This window comes from Diceros bicornis, chromosome 21, assembly GCF_020826845.1.
Source record: "Diceros bicornis minor isolate mBicDic1 chromosome 21, mDicBic1.mat.cur, whole genome shotgun sequence".
NCBI lineage: Eukaryota > Metazoa > Chordata > Mammalia > Perissodactyla > Rhinocerotidae > Diceros > Diceros bicornis.
In genome coordinates, this window is record NC_080760.1 from 36,348,979 (window position 1) to 36,361,977 (window position 12,999).

At 36.0% G+C, this 12,999-nt stretch overlaps 1 protein-coding gene across 2 annotated transcripts in view; it reads right to left on the reverse strand.

Moving 5' to 3' along the window:
- Window positions 1-365: 365 nt before the first annotated feature.
- MRPL13 (mitochondrial ribosomal protein L13) overlaps window positions 366-12,999 on the reverse strand; it is a 41,411-nt gene continuing 28,777 nt past the window's right edge. For both annotated transcript variants that reach the window (XM_058564868.1, XM_058564869.1), the window contains one exon: window positions 366-654. In XM_058564868.1, coding sequence (XP_058420851.1) covers window positions 633-654 — 22 coding nt within the window. In that variant the 3' untranslated portion in view covers window positions 366-632. The remainder of the gene's footprint in view (window positions 655-12,999) is intronic.

Below are 12,999 nucleotides of genomic sequence, written 5' to 3' on the forward strand. Positions count from 1 at the left end.
ATATGGAGATATAGAGCAGAGGTCTGCAAACAGCATCACAGGCAGGGCAGTGAGATTTCTAGGCAGTAGACAGGCATTATTTTGTTATTTTGGTATCAGGGAGACCAAAGAGGCTACGTGGAAAAAGATGACAGCAGTTTGTAAATACCTCAGGGCAAATCTTACCCTCCTGAGCTGGAGGGATGAACTCAGATGAATGGGAGGTTAGATAAAATAGTCACTGAAAGGAAAAGTGAAGGTGGGCCTTGTTTTCCCAGGTGGCAAGAACAGTGATCCAGAACTTGAAGAAATCTGCACGGATGGGTACGTGCTGGCAACTTAAACTGCGATGCTACGTAGGGTTTTTTTTCATTAAATGCAAAATCGAATAGTCAACCAAGTAAGCCATTTTATTCTTATCATCATTTATAACATTCAAATCAGATTACATAATAAAACAATTCTATAAAATATTTTACTGCAATTTCCTGTTGAAGGAATATCCTTTCCTGACCTTTCTCCACAAACTTCCAGTACTCATAACAACTTTGTCAAAATGCAGTCCTTGGTTCACTCTGCCCTGTAGGTTAGGAGAAATTCATCAGGAAGAAGTTTCAATCACTTTGTTGTTATTTTCTGTAATTTTCATTCTCTTATAGCCGATAATCTTCAGGTCTGAAAGACAAAAATCAACATTTATTTCTTCATGAATCATTATTTCATTTTCCCCTCCCTGATGAAGGAAGATTATTTTTCCAATGTAAAATGAAAGCAACTGTTTATCAAGAAATATCTGCAAACATTATATCTAAATTTTTGGTGAAAACCACTAAAGCCAAACCATTACAAAGTAGAATGGTTAAGTGACAATTCTCAAGTTCTTTTGAGAGTATAATAAATATAGGCCACCTTGTACCTATGCATGAATGTATTCAGTAAGTTAAAAAATTTGAATTCAATTTCTGTTCTATTTTAGAGCATTTTTAAAAAATCTTTTATTTAATTGATTAATTTATTTGCTGGGGAAGATTCGCCCTGAGCTAACATCTATGCTAACCTTCCTCTATTTTGTACGTGGGTCGCCGCCACAGCATGGCTGCAGATGAGTGGTGAAGGAACGAGCCTGGGAACTGAACCCAGGCCGCTGAAGCAGAGTGTGCCGAACTTAATCACTGGGCCATGGAGCTGGCCCCTAGAGCATTTTTCCATCAAGTCCTTTTCATAGAAAGGATTACTGTGACCTGTAAAATCCATACGAGATGGATTTACCTAATAAAGGCAAATTTTGGTTTTGTTTTTTTTTTGTGAGGAAGATCAGCCCTGAGCTAACATCCATGCTAATCCTCCTCTTTTTGCTGAGGAAGACTGGCTCTGAGCTAACATCTATTGCCAATCCTCCTCCTTTTTTTTTTTCCCCCAAAGCCCCAGTAGATAGTTGTATGTCATAGCTGCACATCCTTCTAGTTGCTGTATGTGGGACGCCGCCTCAGCATGGCCTGAGAAGCGGTGCGTCGGTGCGCGCCCGGTATCTGAACCCGGGCCGCCAGTAGGGGAGCGCGCGCACTTAACCGCTAAGCCACGGGGCCAGCCCAATAAAGGCAAATTTTGAATGAGTAATTTCCCCATTTATTTTAGCATATGCTAAATTTAATTTTCATTATGATACACATAGAAAATAAATGTATAAACACCAGCTCTTTGATATTTAATTATACACATATAACTGGTATTTTCCTCATTTATATATTTATAGGATTAATCATACCTGAAAGTTGCTTCCAGTAGTAAATTAAAACAAAGAATATTTTCAGGGAAATGTCAAATCATACCAGTGGAGAAAATGAAGAGTAGGAAATAATAAAATGCAAAAAATTTTAAAAAGTGTCTTGTTATCTTTTACATAGTGTAAGTGTGGAACTCATATGGAATTTTCAGAAGGAAGTTAGTAATAAGCAGCTAAACAGATATTTTTGAAATAGCTATAAAAATATTCGATAGTTTGAGTTCCTTTAAAAAGTAGACGAACTTGGGGCCGGCCTGGTGGTATAGTGGTCAGGTTCGTGCACTCCACTTGGGTGGCCCGAGATTCGCAGGTTCGGATCCCAGGCACAGACCTACGTGCCGCTTCTGAAGCCATGCTGCAGCAGGTGTCTCACATATAAAGTAGAGGAAGATGAGCGTGGATGTTAGCTCAGGGCCAATCTTCCTCAGTAAAAAGAGGACTGGCAACGGATGTTAGCTCAGGGCTAATATTCCTCACACACGAAAAAAAAGTTGTTGGCCCTGAAACAACTTATCTAGTCCCTTTCTACATTTACAGCCTGTTTTCTTAAACAAAATGCTCACAAGATACCAGACAGCCCAGCTATGAAGACCAACAGTCTAGTGGCTGAGTAAATGAACTATATTACAATTTAAAGTTATTATTTAACTCTGAGGGACACAGGCACTTGTCTGGGAAACCAGCCAAATATGCTTCACCATATCAGCCATCCTATAACAACAAGAAGAGAAACTGCAGAATTTTGTCACTGTTTTTGAAATCTCTTTCCAAATGTAAAAACTGTATCCAAAGTCTGGGAAATGACAATTTGATGTGAAAACTGTCACATCAAATTGTGAAAAAAAAAAAATAGCTGAAAGCGGCTCCAAAGTGTATGCTTTTAATCTCTGGTATGTGACTCAATGCAATCAAAGCAGTTCCCAGTCAAGAAACACCAGTACATTTTAAGAAACAATTTATTCTCATGACCAGCTGGTTCCTATAATTACAAAAGGGTGGTGGTGATGCCATTGGAAAGAAATCTAAGCTAATGTCCCAACAAGAAATCTCTGCAACTCCACTCAATAAATAAAATGTGCTTAGTCACAGTCTAGTTCTTTCCACACCAAAGGTTAATTTATTAAGTAACAATGAGATAACAAATGCACCTTTTAATGGAATTTAGAAGTAAAATTGGAAATGTGTATGAAGCATGTATCTGTCATGCAAGGCACGTAGACAGTGACCTGAAGGCTATAGGGGGCTAATAGAGCCCAAATTTGCTTCAGGAAGATTTTTTGAGGAAGTGAGGAAGGAGATGAGTGGTCTCTTAGGGCTGTCGCAGTGATGAGTGAGAAGAAAGGCCAGGTTCAGGATTGAGAAGCAGAAAAGTAACATGTTTGGGGGAGAGAGGGTAGGAAGAGAGAGGGAAGAGGGAAAAGGCCAGGGAGATGACAGAGGAAGGAGCTACTGGAAAATGACAATCCAAGGATGACTACTAATTTTCAGCTTGAAGAACTCAGTGAATGGCAATGCTAGTTTACTTTTTCAATATAGGGAACACAGGCACAAGAACAGATTCTGAAGGAAAGAATCTTGGTTTCGAGTATGATGAAATCTGCACATGGCAGGCAGCTAGCAATTAGGATTTGAAGTTTAGGAGAAATGAGGCCCAGGGGAAGACATCTGAGAGTCTCTAACATAGATTCCTTCTTTTCATCCCACTTCCACATAGCAAGCGGTCCTGTTTAAAAATCTTCAATAGCCCTCCACTGCTTTGTCAAAGTTCAAACACGCTGGAATTTAATATATAACCTTCCCGGGGCTGGCCCGGTGGTGTAGTAGTTGAGTTCGAGTGCTCTGCTTTGGCGGCCCAGGGTTCGCTGGTTCGGATCCTGGGCACAGACCTACTCACCACTCATCAAGCCATGCTGAGGCGGCGTCCCACATAGAAGAGCTACAACTCTACAACTATGATACACAACTATGCATCTGGGGCTTTGGGGAGAAAAAAGAAAAAAGAGGAAGATTGGCAACAGATGTTAGCTCAGGGCCACTCTTCCTCAAAAAAAAAAAACAACATATACATATATATACATATAAAACCTTCCATGACATGGCCCCAGCTAACCTTTCTGAGTTTCTGAGTCATTCTTTCTACACCCTATCCCTCTACGTTCTAGTCCCACTACGCTACTTGCTATTGCTCAGATAAAAACTTTCACACCTCTGGACTTAGGTACTTGAGATTTTTTTTGCTTGGAATATCTCTTATCTTTTCTCTGCCTGGTTGAACTTGACTGATTCTTCAAAATCCACCTCAAAAATCACATCTCTGGGAAGCCCTCCACAACTCTTCCTTTCTAACTTAGGCAGGGCTCCTTTCTCTGAGAGGACCAGAGAACTTCATGCATACTTCTCTTACAGCGTTTCTGAAATTAAACTTGCCCTTACTTATGTAAATAGATTTTGTTATTTATGTAAATAATATGTGCTGAGTGTTTATTAGATGGCACAAAGTATAGTAACTACTTCACATGCATTATCTTCATTTTATCTTCATTTTTGAGAAAGACACGGGTATCAACCCCATTTTACAAGTGACAAAACGGAGGCTCAGAGGAGCTGAGTAACTTGTCTAAGAATACACAGCTAGGAAATGGATAGTAGGGATCTAGTGCAGACCTCTGACTCCAGTGCTTGCAAGCACCATTTTATTCTACATGACTCCTATTAGGCTGTCAGTTTTTTTGAAAGCAGGGTCCCAATATAATTGATCTTACACTTCCAGTAATTAGCACTGTGCCCAGCATGTACTGGATGCTTGTTAAGGTATCTGTCATTAGAGTATAGTGACTGCCTTGAAAATGGCACTTTGTTTGCAAACCCCTCCTTTCCTTTTGCTATTGACAAGTAATCAGGATCTTTTGCAGATGGTTAATTTGCTTCCAAAGGGAGAAAACAGTATCACGGCCAAGGGCCTAGATACTTCAGATGCTCGCATAGCTAGAAACATCAACTCACACTGGAGACAATTAACGATATTACACTGCTTCACGAGGTACCCCTGTGGGGAAAAGTGAGGTTTTTATACTACATGTGGTTCTGTTTCTCTCTTTCCACACACAAACGAAAGCAGACACACATACACCCCATTTGTATTCTTACTCCCTTCCACTAAAAGAAGGAAATCTACGATAACATAAGAAATGAAAGGGGAGGGCTATTTACCTGAGTGCTTCTCAAACTTCAGTAGGTAAACAAATCACTTGGGCTCTTGTAAAAAGCAGATTCTGATTCATTTGGTCTGTAGAGGGGCTCATGATTCTGCATTTCTAACAAGCTCCCATGTGACGCAATGCTGGTCTATGGACCACACGCTGAACCCTAGCAAGCGTTCACCTCAGGCCTTAGACAGAGCTCTTCATAAGTCAGGAGATGACTATTTGAGGATGTTGAAGAAGCAAAAGAGGCATCTTCAGTAAGAAATTGCTAACACTATGCCGTGCCTAACAGAAGGTAACATACTTCCTCCTTAGCTAGAAATGATTCCAGTTGATATGTAACATCCTTCCTGGCTCTTTCCCCACCAGAGGACTTTATTAACATGCAGTTTTATGCTTTTCTGATACAATAATAACTAATTTTTAATTAAGTTAATGTGTACTGGATACTGAAATTTTTAGTATCTATCATCAAAGAAAGATTAAGTTGTAGTTCATGTAGCTTTAATGAGTAAATGTCACCGTATTTAGGTTCTTTAAAACTTGTTAATCCATATATGGCAACACTATATTAATCAGAATTGAATTCTCAGATTATGTTGCCTACACATTTATCCTACTTTATGTTTAGATCTACGTAATCTCCTCACTAGACTAAATAATTTTTAAAAACAAGAAACCTGGCATCTAGCATATTGCTTTTTATACTATGGATGTTTAATGCTGTTTGAAACTTTAATTAACTTTAATGAAAGGCTTAATCTTTTGTCAGAGGAATAATGGTTGAATTTATAGTCTATATTAGCCTCAGTTCTTTTTCACTTTTCATTGCAAATAACAAATTATGAAGTTTTAAAGTAAAAGATAATATCATATAAATTTAACATTTGTAAATAACAACAGCATTCTACAATAATCTCAGGAAATCTTTGAAGCGACATTTCAAATGCTGTTATAGAAAGCTAATATCTATTAATTTGTTTTTTTTCATAGAAATTTACCCTTTGACAGAAACATAAATATAGTTATATATTAACAAAATTACCATGATCTTTTCTTTATATATGTAATACAAAGCATCCCAAATTGGATATATCAGAGTTATACTAAACCACAGACTGTTACAAAAAATTTCTGTTTTAGCTCTAGTTATTAACCAAGTTTTAAGTAAGTAGCAAACACCAAAATATGAATTTATCACACTTCATGAAGTGAAAGTCAATTCTTCCTTCAGGGAAATAAAATTCCATTCATTCATTCAACAAAGATTACTGAGTGTCAGGTCCAGCTGTGGGCACAGGGAACACAGCAGTGAGCAAGATAAAATCTTGTCTTGAGAGAGTGCATTTTCTAACAGAGGGAGACACACACACACATTTTGACCTTTGAAGTGAAAGCTAAAAGTTTTAAGCTTTCATATATGTGCTCAAGGTATACTTGGGAAATTAATGAATCTTCGAAGAATTAGCCAACATAACACTTTTTCTAATTCATTTTCTAAATTGTCCTAAACTTTCATAGCTATTAAATGTTCAATAGCAATAATTAATTTTGCACTTAATATTTGTCACCAGCAGAAAACTGCCTTTAAACAATATAGTTTTAAAAAATAATATTATCACTTTTTTGAATGAGGAAACAGAACTTACAAAAAGGCCTGAGTTATAGAAAAGTATTCTTGTGATTGCTCAAAAAGTTAAAATCACACTATATCTCACATAATTCTCAATTTTCTATGGCAAATCCTTTACCATAGATGTCCCTGTGCAAAACGCTGCCTGCCACACATTAAATGAAACAAACAAAATATTGCCACTCATTAAAATTAAACAAGTACATCTCAAAAATGCAGAGACTCAAATCAGAAAACAGAAAGGAGAGAGGCCAACATGTTTATATTATCTTAAAAATGGGGACATTTCTATAAAAGAATTTATCCCTCAGGAAGAATCTTTTGGGAGATTTTAGTTTTTATTGTAAACTAGTGGGTAAAATCCATTTGATTTATGAATAAAATGAAATATAAACCTATAAAACACATGGTTTATGTCACAGTCCAACTAGAGACACTTCATATTATTTGTCCCATTAAGATAATTTATTATCCATGGGGAAAATGCCCTCAAATTTCAGTTGTAAATCCATGAAATTGGGTATAACTTAAGTGCAATAAATCTCCCTTAGGTCTTATGTGTTTTTACTCCTAAATAATGTTTCTCAGTATAATGTATACTCCAACAAAACAGTTAAAAGACTACAATAAAATTTGGATGGTGGAGTAATCTTAAGAACAATAAAAGGACAGTTTGATTGAATTTTAAATCATTTCCATTATATGGGGGGAATTATTTAGAATAAACCATTCTAGGAAATCTGGCGACATCACATATTCCTTGAACTCAAGACGTTAGCTGTAGAGGAATAGTGAGGCAGAGTAATGGTGCCTTTTATACACATTTCTCCAGGCATTGTACCACGAGCTTGATCAGAAAAAGCTCACCAGTGCTTTTTTGAAAAACTAAACTCATAAGATTGTTAAAAATTTTTTTAAATAAAATTATTATTATTTTTTTTTTTTGTGAGGAAGATCGGCCCTGTGCTGACATCTGCCAATCCTCCTCTTTTTTTGCTGAGGAAGACTGGCCCTGGGCTAACATCCATGCCCATCTTCCTCCGCTTTATATGGGACGCCGCCACAGCATGGCTTGACAACCAGTGCGATGGTGCGCGCCTGGGATCCAAACCGGCGAACCCTGGGCCGCTGCAGCGGAGCGCGGGCTTAAACCACTTGCGCCACTGGGACGGCCCTGAACATAAAATTATTGTTTCTTCACTTAAAACGAATAGGAATATTTGTTACATTCAATTATCACTTATAAGTCATAACTTCTATTGGCTAGGACTATAAATGATTTGGTTTTGATTGTATAAATAGAGATTGCTTCTTATTTTAATAACCAGTCCTAATCTGTTCATACCAAAAGAATGGTTTAGAACAGTTTAGAATGCCTAATTTGAGCAAAATTCAGCCGTGGAAATACTGAGGTCTGTGGTTGAAGCCAATGCTGAGCTGGTTGAAATGATGGGACAGTTGGAATGTAACCTTGCTCTCCCAGTCCAGCTAATAGCTTCTGACTGTGAAGAGCAGCAAATTAAGTTAAATCTCGTAGGAAAATGCCACATGACCAGACTAGTACAAAATTCTGGAAAATCTTGAAGATGTCCAGATCCCAGCTCCTCATGGGTTTGGAAAAAGTAAAACTTCTTCTCCATTGTCTTTAATTAAGTCTCTGAACTGAAGCACATTTTATAAAGGCATAGGTGAAAATATTTTTCCTGGGTATTAATTTAACTGTAGATTAAAATCTGTAGATTTTTAGGATTAATAATAGCTTTTGTATCAGAAGACATGTGCTAAGCTTAAATGTTTACTCTCTTCTAGAACTAAAGACTGGACAGATGCTCACCAAGTCCCTTTTCCGGTACAAACGTTCCCAGCATGTGGAAGCCTGTTTTCTTTTTACAGTGCTGCATGGGTTACCTATTTAACTCAACAAACCTAATCCTACTTTACCACCCTTTCTCTCTCCAGCAGGCACACTCCTAATAGCACACGCTGTAAAGAGCATTAAACACCAGGAACACGAGTTTTCATTATAAACATCTGTTTTCAAGCATTTCCTGATGCTGAAACTTTCCACACTCTGTTTCTCTACAAAGGTGAGGGTTTTGCTTAAAATAAAGCATTACTGATTTAACGAGTAAGGAATAAAAAATACATTTCTTTTTTGGTTTTGTTTCATCACTTTGTGGATAATGTGAAGCAATTCAAGTTGAAAATTTCCACATACCTGGTTTTTCCTAAAGCACTCCTACAGAACTTTGTAAAAATGAAAATAAAAAAAGTTTAAAATGAAGCAAGTTTTATTTTTACCCTACATATTAAAAAATTTCCATTAGAGTGACAGCATTATAATTTCCATGATTATTGTGGCTTTGTAATATGTTGGCAAAACCGCAATGATTATGGAAATAATTATTGACAGTATTAAAATAAGTTGACCATGTGCAAGCTACAATCTCAGGTAACCGAATTGTGAAGAAAGGATAGTGCTATTGCTTGTTCTTTGAGAAATGAATTCTAAGTGCATACCCTACAATCACCACTGGCACATGGCAAACATATTTCTACTTTGTACCATCAAGAAACACAAAATATACATATTATATCCTAATTTATGTATCCATGAGATGTAAAAAACACTAATACACCAATTATATCCACTAATTTAAGAAGTGATGTGTATAGGCAATACGTCTCATATGAGAAAATGGCTTTTAGTTATAAAAAATTATTTATAGTTTTCTCATTAATATCAGTTTCTTTCTTTCTTGTCTACCATTGTTTTATTTTATTTTTTTTAAATTTGTTATTTATTGCAGTAACGTTGGTTTATAACATTGTATAAATTGCAGGTGTACATCATTATACTTCTATTTCTGCATAGATTACATCATGTTCACCACCCAAATACTAATTACAACCCATCACCACACACATGTGCCAAATTTTCCCTTTCGCCCTCCCCTGTCCCCCCTTCCCCTCTGGTAACCACCAATCCAATCTCTGTCTCTATGTGTTTGTTTATTGTTGTTATTATCTACTACTTAATGAAGGAAATCACACGGTATTTGACCTTCTCCCTCTGACTTATTTCACTTTGCATAATACCCGAAATGTCCATCCATGCTGTCACAAATGGCTGGATTTCATCGTTTCTTATAGCTGAGTAGTATTCCATTGTGTATACCATTGTTTTAAAAATGACTAAACACCTAGCATAAGAAAATCTAAGGTATGCTGAAATTAGACCTGAGAGAATATAACTTTTCTAAGTGATTTAAAATAATTTAAATGAAATCACAACAATGGCAGCTTTTAATTAAGAGTAAAATAATCTTGTCAATCACCACTGGGTTCAAAGCTTAGTTTGACAATTGTTAAGTGTTGCTGAAAAGCTTTTCGTCTCTCATAGAAAAGCTAATAAACTTACATTTAACCAAAAGCTAATAATAGTTCCAATTACAAAATGTACATTTTTATACTATAAACATATTTTAAGTTTTACTGCTAGGGAAACAAAAACCAAAGCAAGCTGTTTTTGTGTCTACTTATTTACGGTGCAATCCAGGTACATCTGTTTCAGTCAAGTCTCTGCAGATTCACCATCACATCTCTGGAATAAATTCCAATTACTACATTCCAAAGGAAGATTATATTGTTGACTTAGCTATTTTGGGTAGAAAGAAAGCATATTCTAAGCAGGTTCCTTCTCCAAAAGGAGAAACAAGTTTTTTTCTCGTGAAAGCAGATTACCAGTAATGAGAAATCCCATTTTCAAAGGATTGCATTGCATGGTGTGTCAAATATTTTAATTCTAATCCTAATGCATATAATATTCAATACTAGAACTTTATGAAATGGCAAACAACTAAAATGGCATAGTCCATTACAGTAGTCACTAGCCACATGAGACTACTGAAATTTAAAATTAAAAATTTAGTTCCTCAGTAACACTAGCCAGTGTAAGTACTCAAGAGCCACATGTGGCCAGGAGCTACTGAATTAGACAGCTCAGATATAGAGCTTTTTCATCATTTTGGAAAGTTCTATTAGACAGCCTTGAACTAAAAGATCATCTATTTCTTAGACAACAAGTTTTTTGCTAATCCAAAAATACATATTTTTTCCTGGTCACATGCATTCCATGGTAATAAAAAGTAACTGGACTTGATGTCAGATCTAATGTGCAGAACAATGAAACGGTGAATGATTTATGTTAAGTAACTAGTATACCTAAACCATGATATATCCTCAAATAGTAACGTGTAAGTGTATATCCACATTATTTTTGGGGGAACACAAGTTAACATATGTTGTGCGGCTACTTTTGAGGAAAAATCACAACTTTAGTAAAGCATAAAAAAGACCCTTGGTGTTTAATGCATATTCCTGCCACAGGGAAATCTGGAATGAAAAGAAAGGGCAGGAAAATCCATTCCCAGAGTAGGAACTCAAAAATGCATCAAGCGGCTCTAAGTTTCTTTAAAAGTCTCCTTAAAAATAATTACAGAAAGCCCTTTCTAATTCCATTAGTATAATAAAGGCACTCAGTCACCTTCTAATCTGTTTTAAATGAACCAGGAATCACTCAGTAACATGAGTACTTTGATCAATACTCTTCAACTATAATAACACTAAATATAATCTGTTGTGAATGGTTATTATATTACTATACTGCCTGGTTTAACTGATTTAGAATACACTTCAGAATATTCGTGATATATAACTCCAAATGCATAATATATGTTTGGTCACATATTTGATTAAATAGCACCTTTGGTGTTTCTAGTCAAAAAAAAGTATCACACTCCTCTTGGTTAGGAATACAAATTCATTTATGACGGTGTTTTATAAGACAATCAGATATGACATACTTAGATTTACAGAATTTCACACAGCATGATAACCAACAAAACTGCAAAGATTACTTAAAATACTTTTTTAGGATATAACTTTTTAAAGCAGAACATTTGAGAACTACATACGACTTAAGTACATTTACTTAAGCCACTACAAGAGGAAACAAGAGGCACTCTAGTAGAGTGGTTAGGGCCACGACACAGGAGCTAGTCACCCTAGGCCTGTATCCCTAATCCATCACTTACAATTATCTGATCATAGGCAAGTTACTTTACCCTTCTATGCCTACATTTTCTTCTTTATTAAAAAATGGAGGAAAACGTTGTACTAACTCATCAAAGCAAAGTATTCTGGAACACTGCACCTATTCTGAAAGAAGTGCAGTAAAATGGAAGCCTGCTAAATAAGAAGAGTGGAAGCACTTTTCACACTCATTTGGCTTAAAAAAATTGCACTCACTTATTAGATTGCTGCAAAGATTAAATAGGTTAATACATGTAAAGCAGCACATAATAAACCCTCTATTATTAGTGCTTGTTATTTTTTTATTGCTAATAATGTAGGGAGACAAGAACATGCACATAAATAAAGGAGATTATTCTGGATAGTGATAAATGCTTTAAAAAAAATGAAAAGGAGTTCCAGTTCTACTAGAATGGTGTAAACCCCTTACAATCCTTCTCTCCCACTAATTACAACCATGAACTCAGAACTAAATTCAAAAACCCAAACAAAACAAAAACTATCCAAGGGTTCTGAAAAGTAAAACTACAGATGGATTATGGAAGGGATTAAAACTTGGAGAAGCAACCAGCATGGGGATGGGTTTTGCATTTTCTTTTTCCTCTCATGGCTTTGCCCTGAGGGTGAAAAAGAACGTATTACACATAAGGGAACAAAGATTCTAGTGTCCACAGATTTGTCATCAGAAACGAAGGAGGCGAGGCCAGAAGAAAGTAAAGCAACATCTTTAAAGAAGTGAAAGAAAAGCACTGGCAACCCAGCTGCCGGTTGCCAAAATTCTATATGTAGTGCAAATATCTTTTAGGAAGGAAGGAAAAAATACAGACATTTTCAGATGAAGGAAAACTCACAGAATTTGTCACCAGCAGAACTGTTGTTTATGTTATGTGCAAAGTCTATACTATGTGAATTCCTAGTAAAGAAAAGATCCCAGAGTGGTAAATTTAAGCTAATAAATGGTTTCTACAAATTAGGGGTTGATTTCAATTTGTGGCAAATTCCACATCTCTTTTAAGGAATTTTTAAAAATTACAATGCATAAAAACATCTTCCTAGAAAAATGTTGTATATTTATATGGGTTCAGTTTTAAGGAAAAGTTCTATGTAGTTTAAGTAGGAAAAAGCACATTGGATGTGTCTTGAATAAAGGACCATGTAAGTCTCTAAGAACATGTTAAATTAAAATTACTTGAGCTTTCCTAGAATGTAAAATTTATGAAAGTATAGAAGCCTCACCTCTTCTATGCCAAAGGGGGACAAATTGTAACTATCGTGCATATAAAACAAATTTTAAAACCTTTTATTTT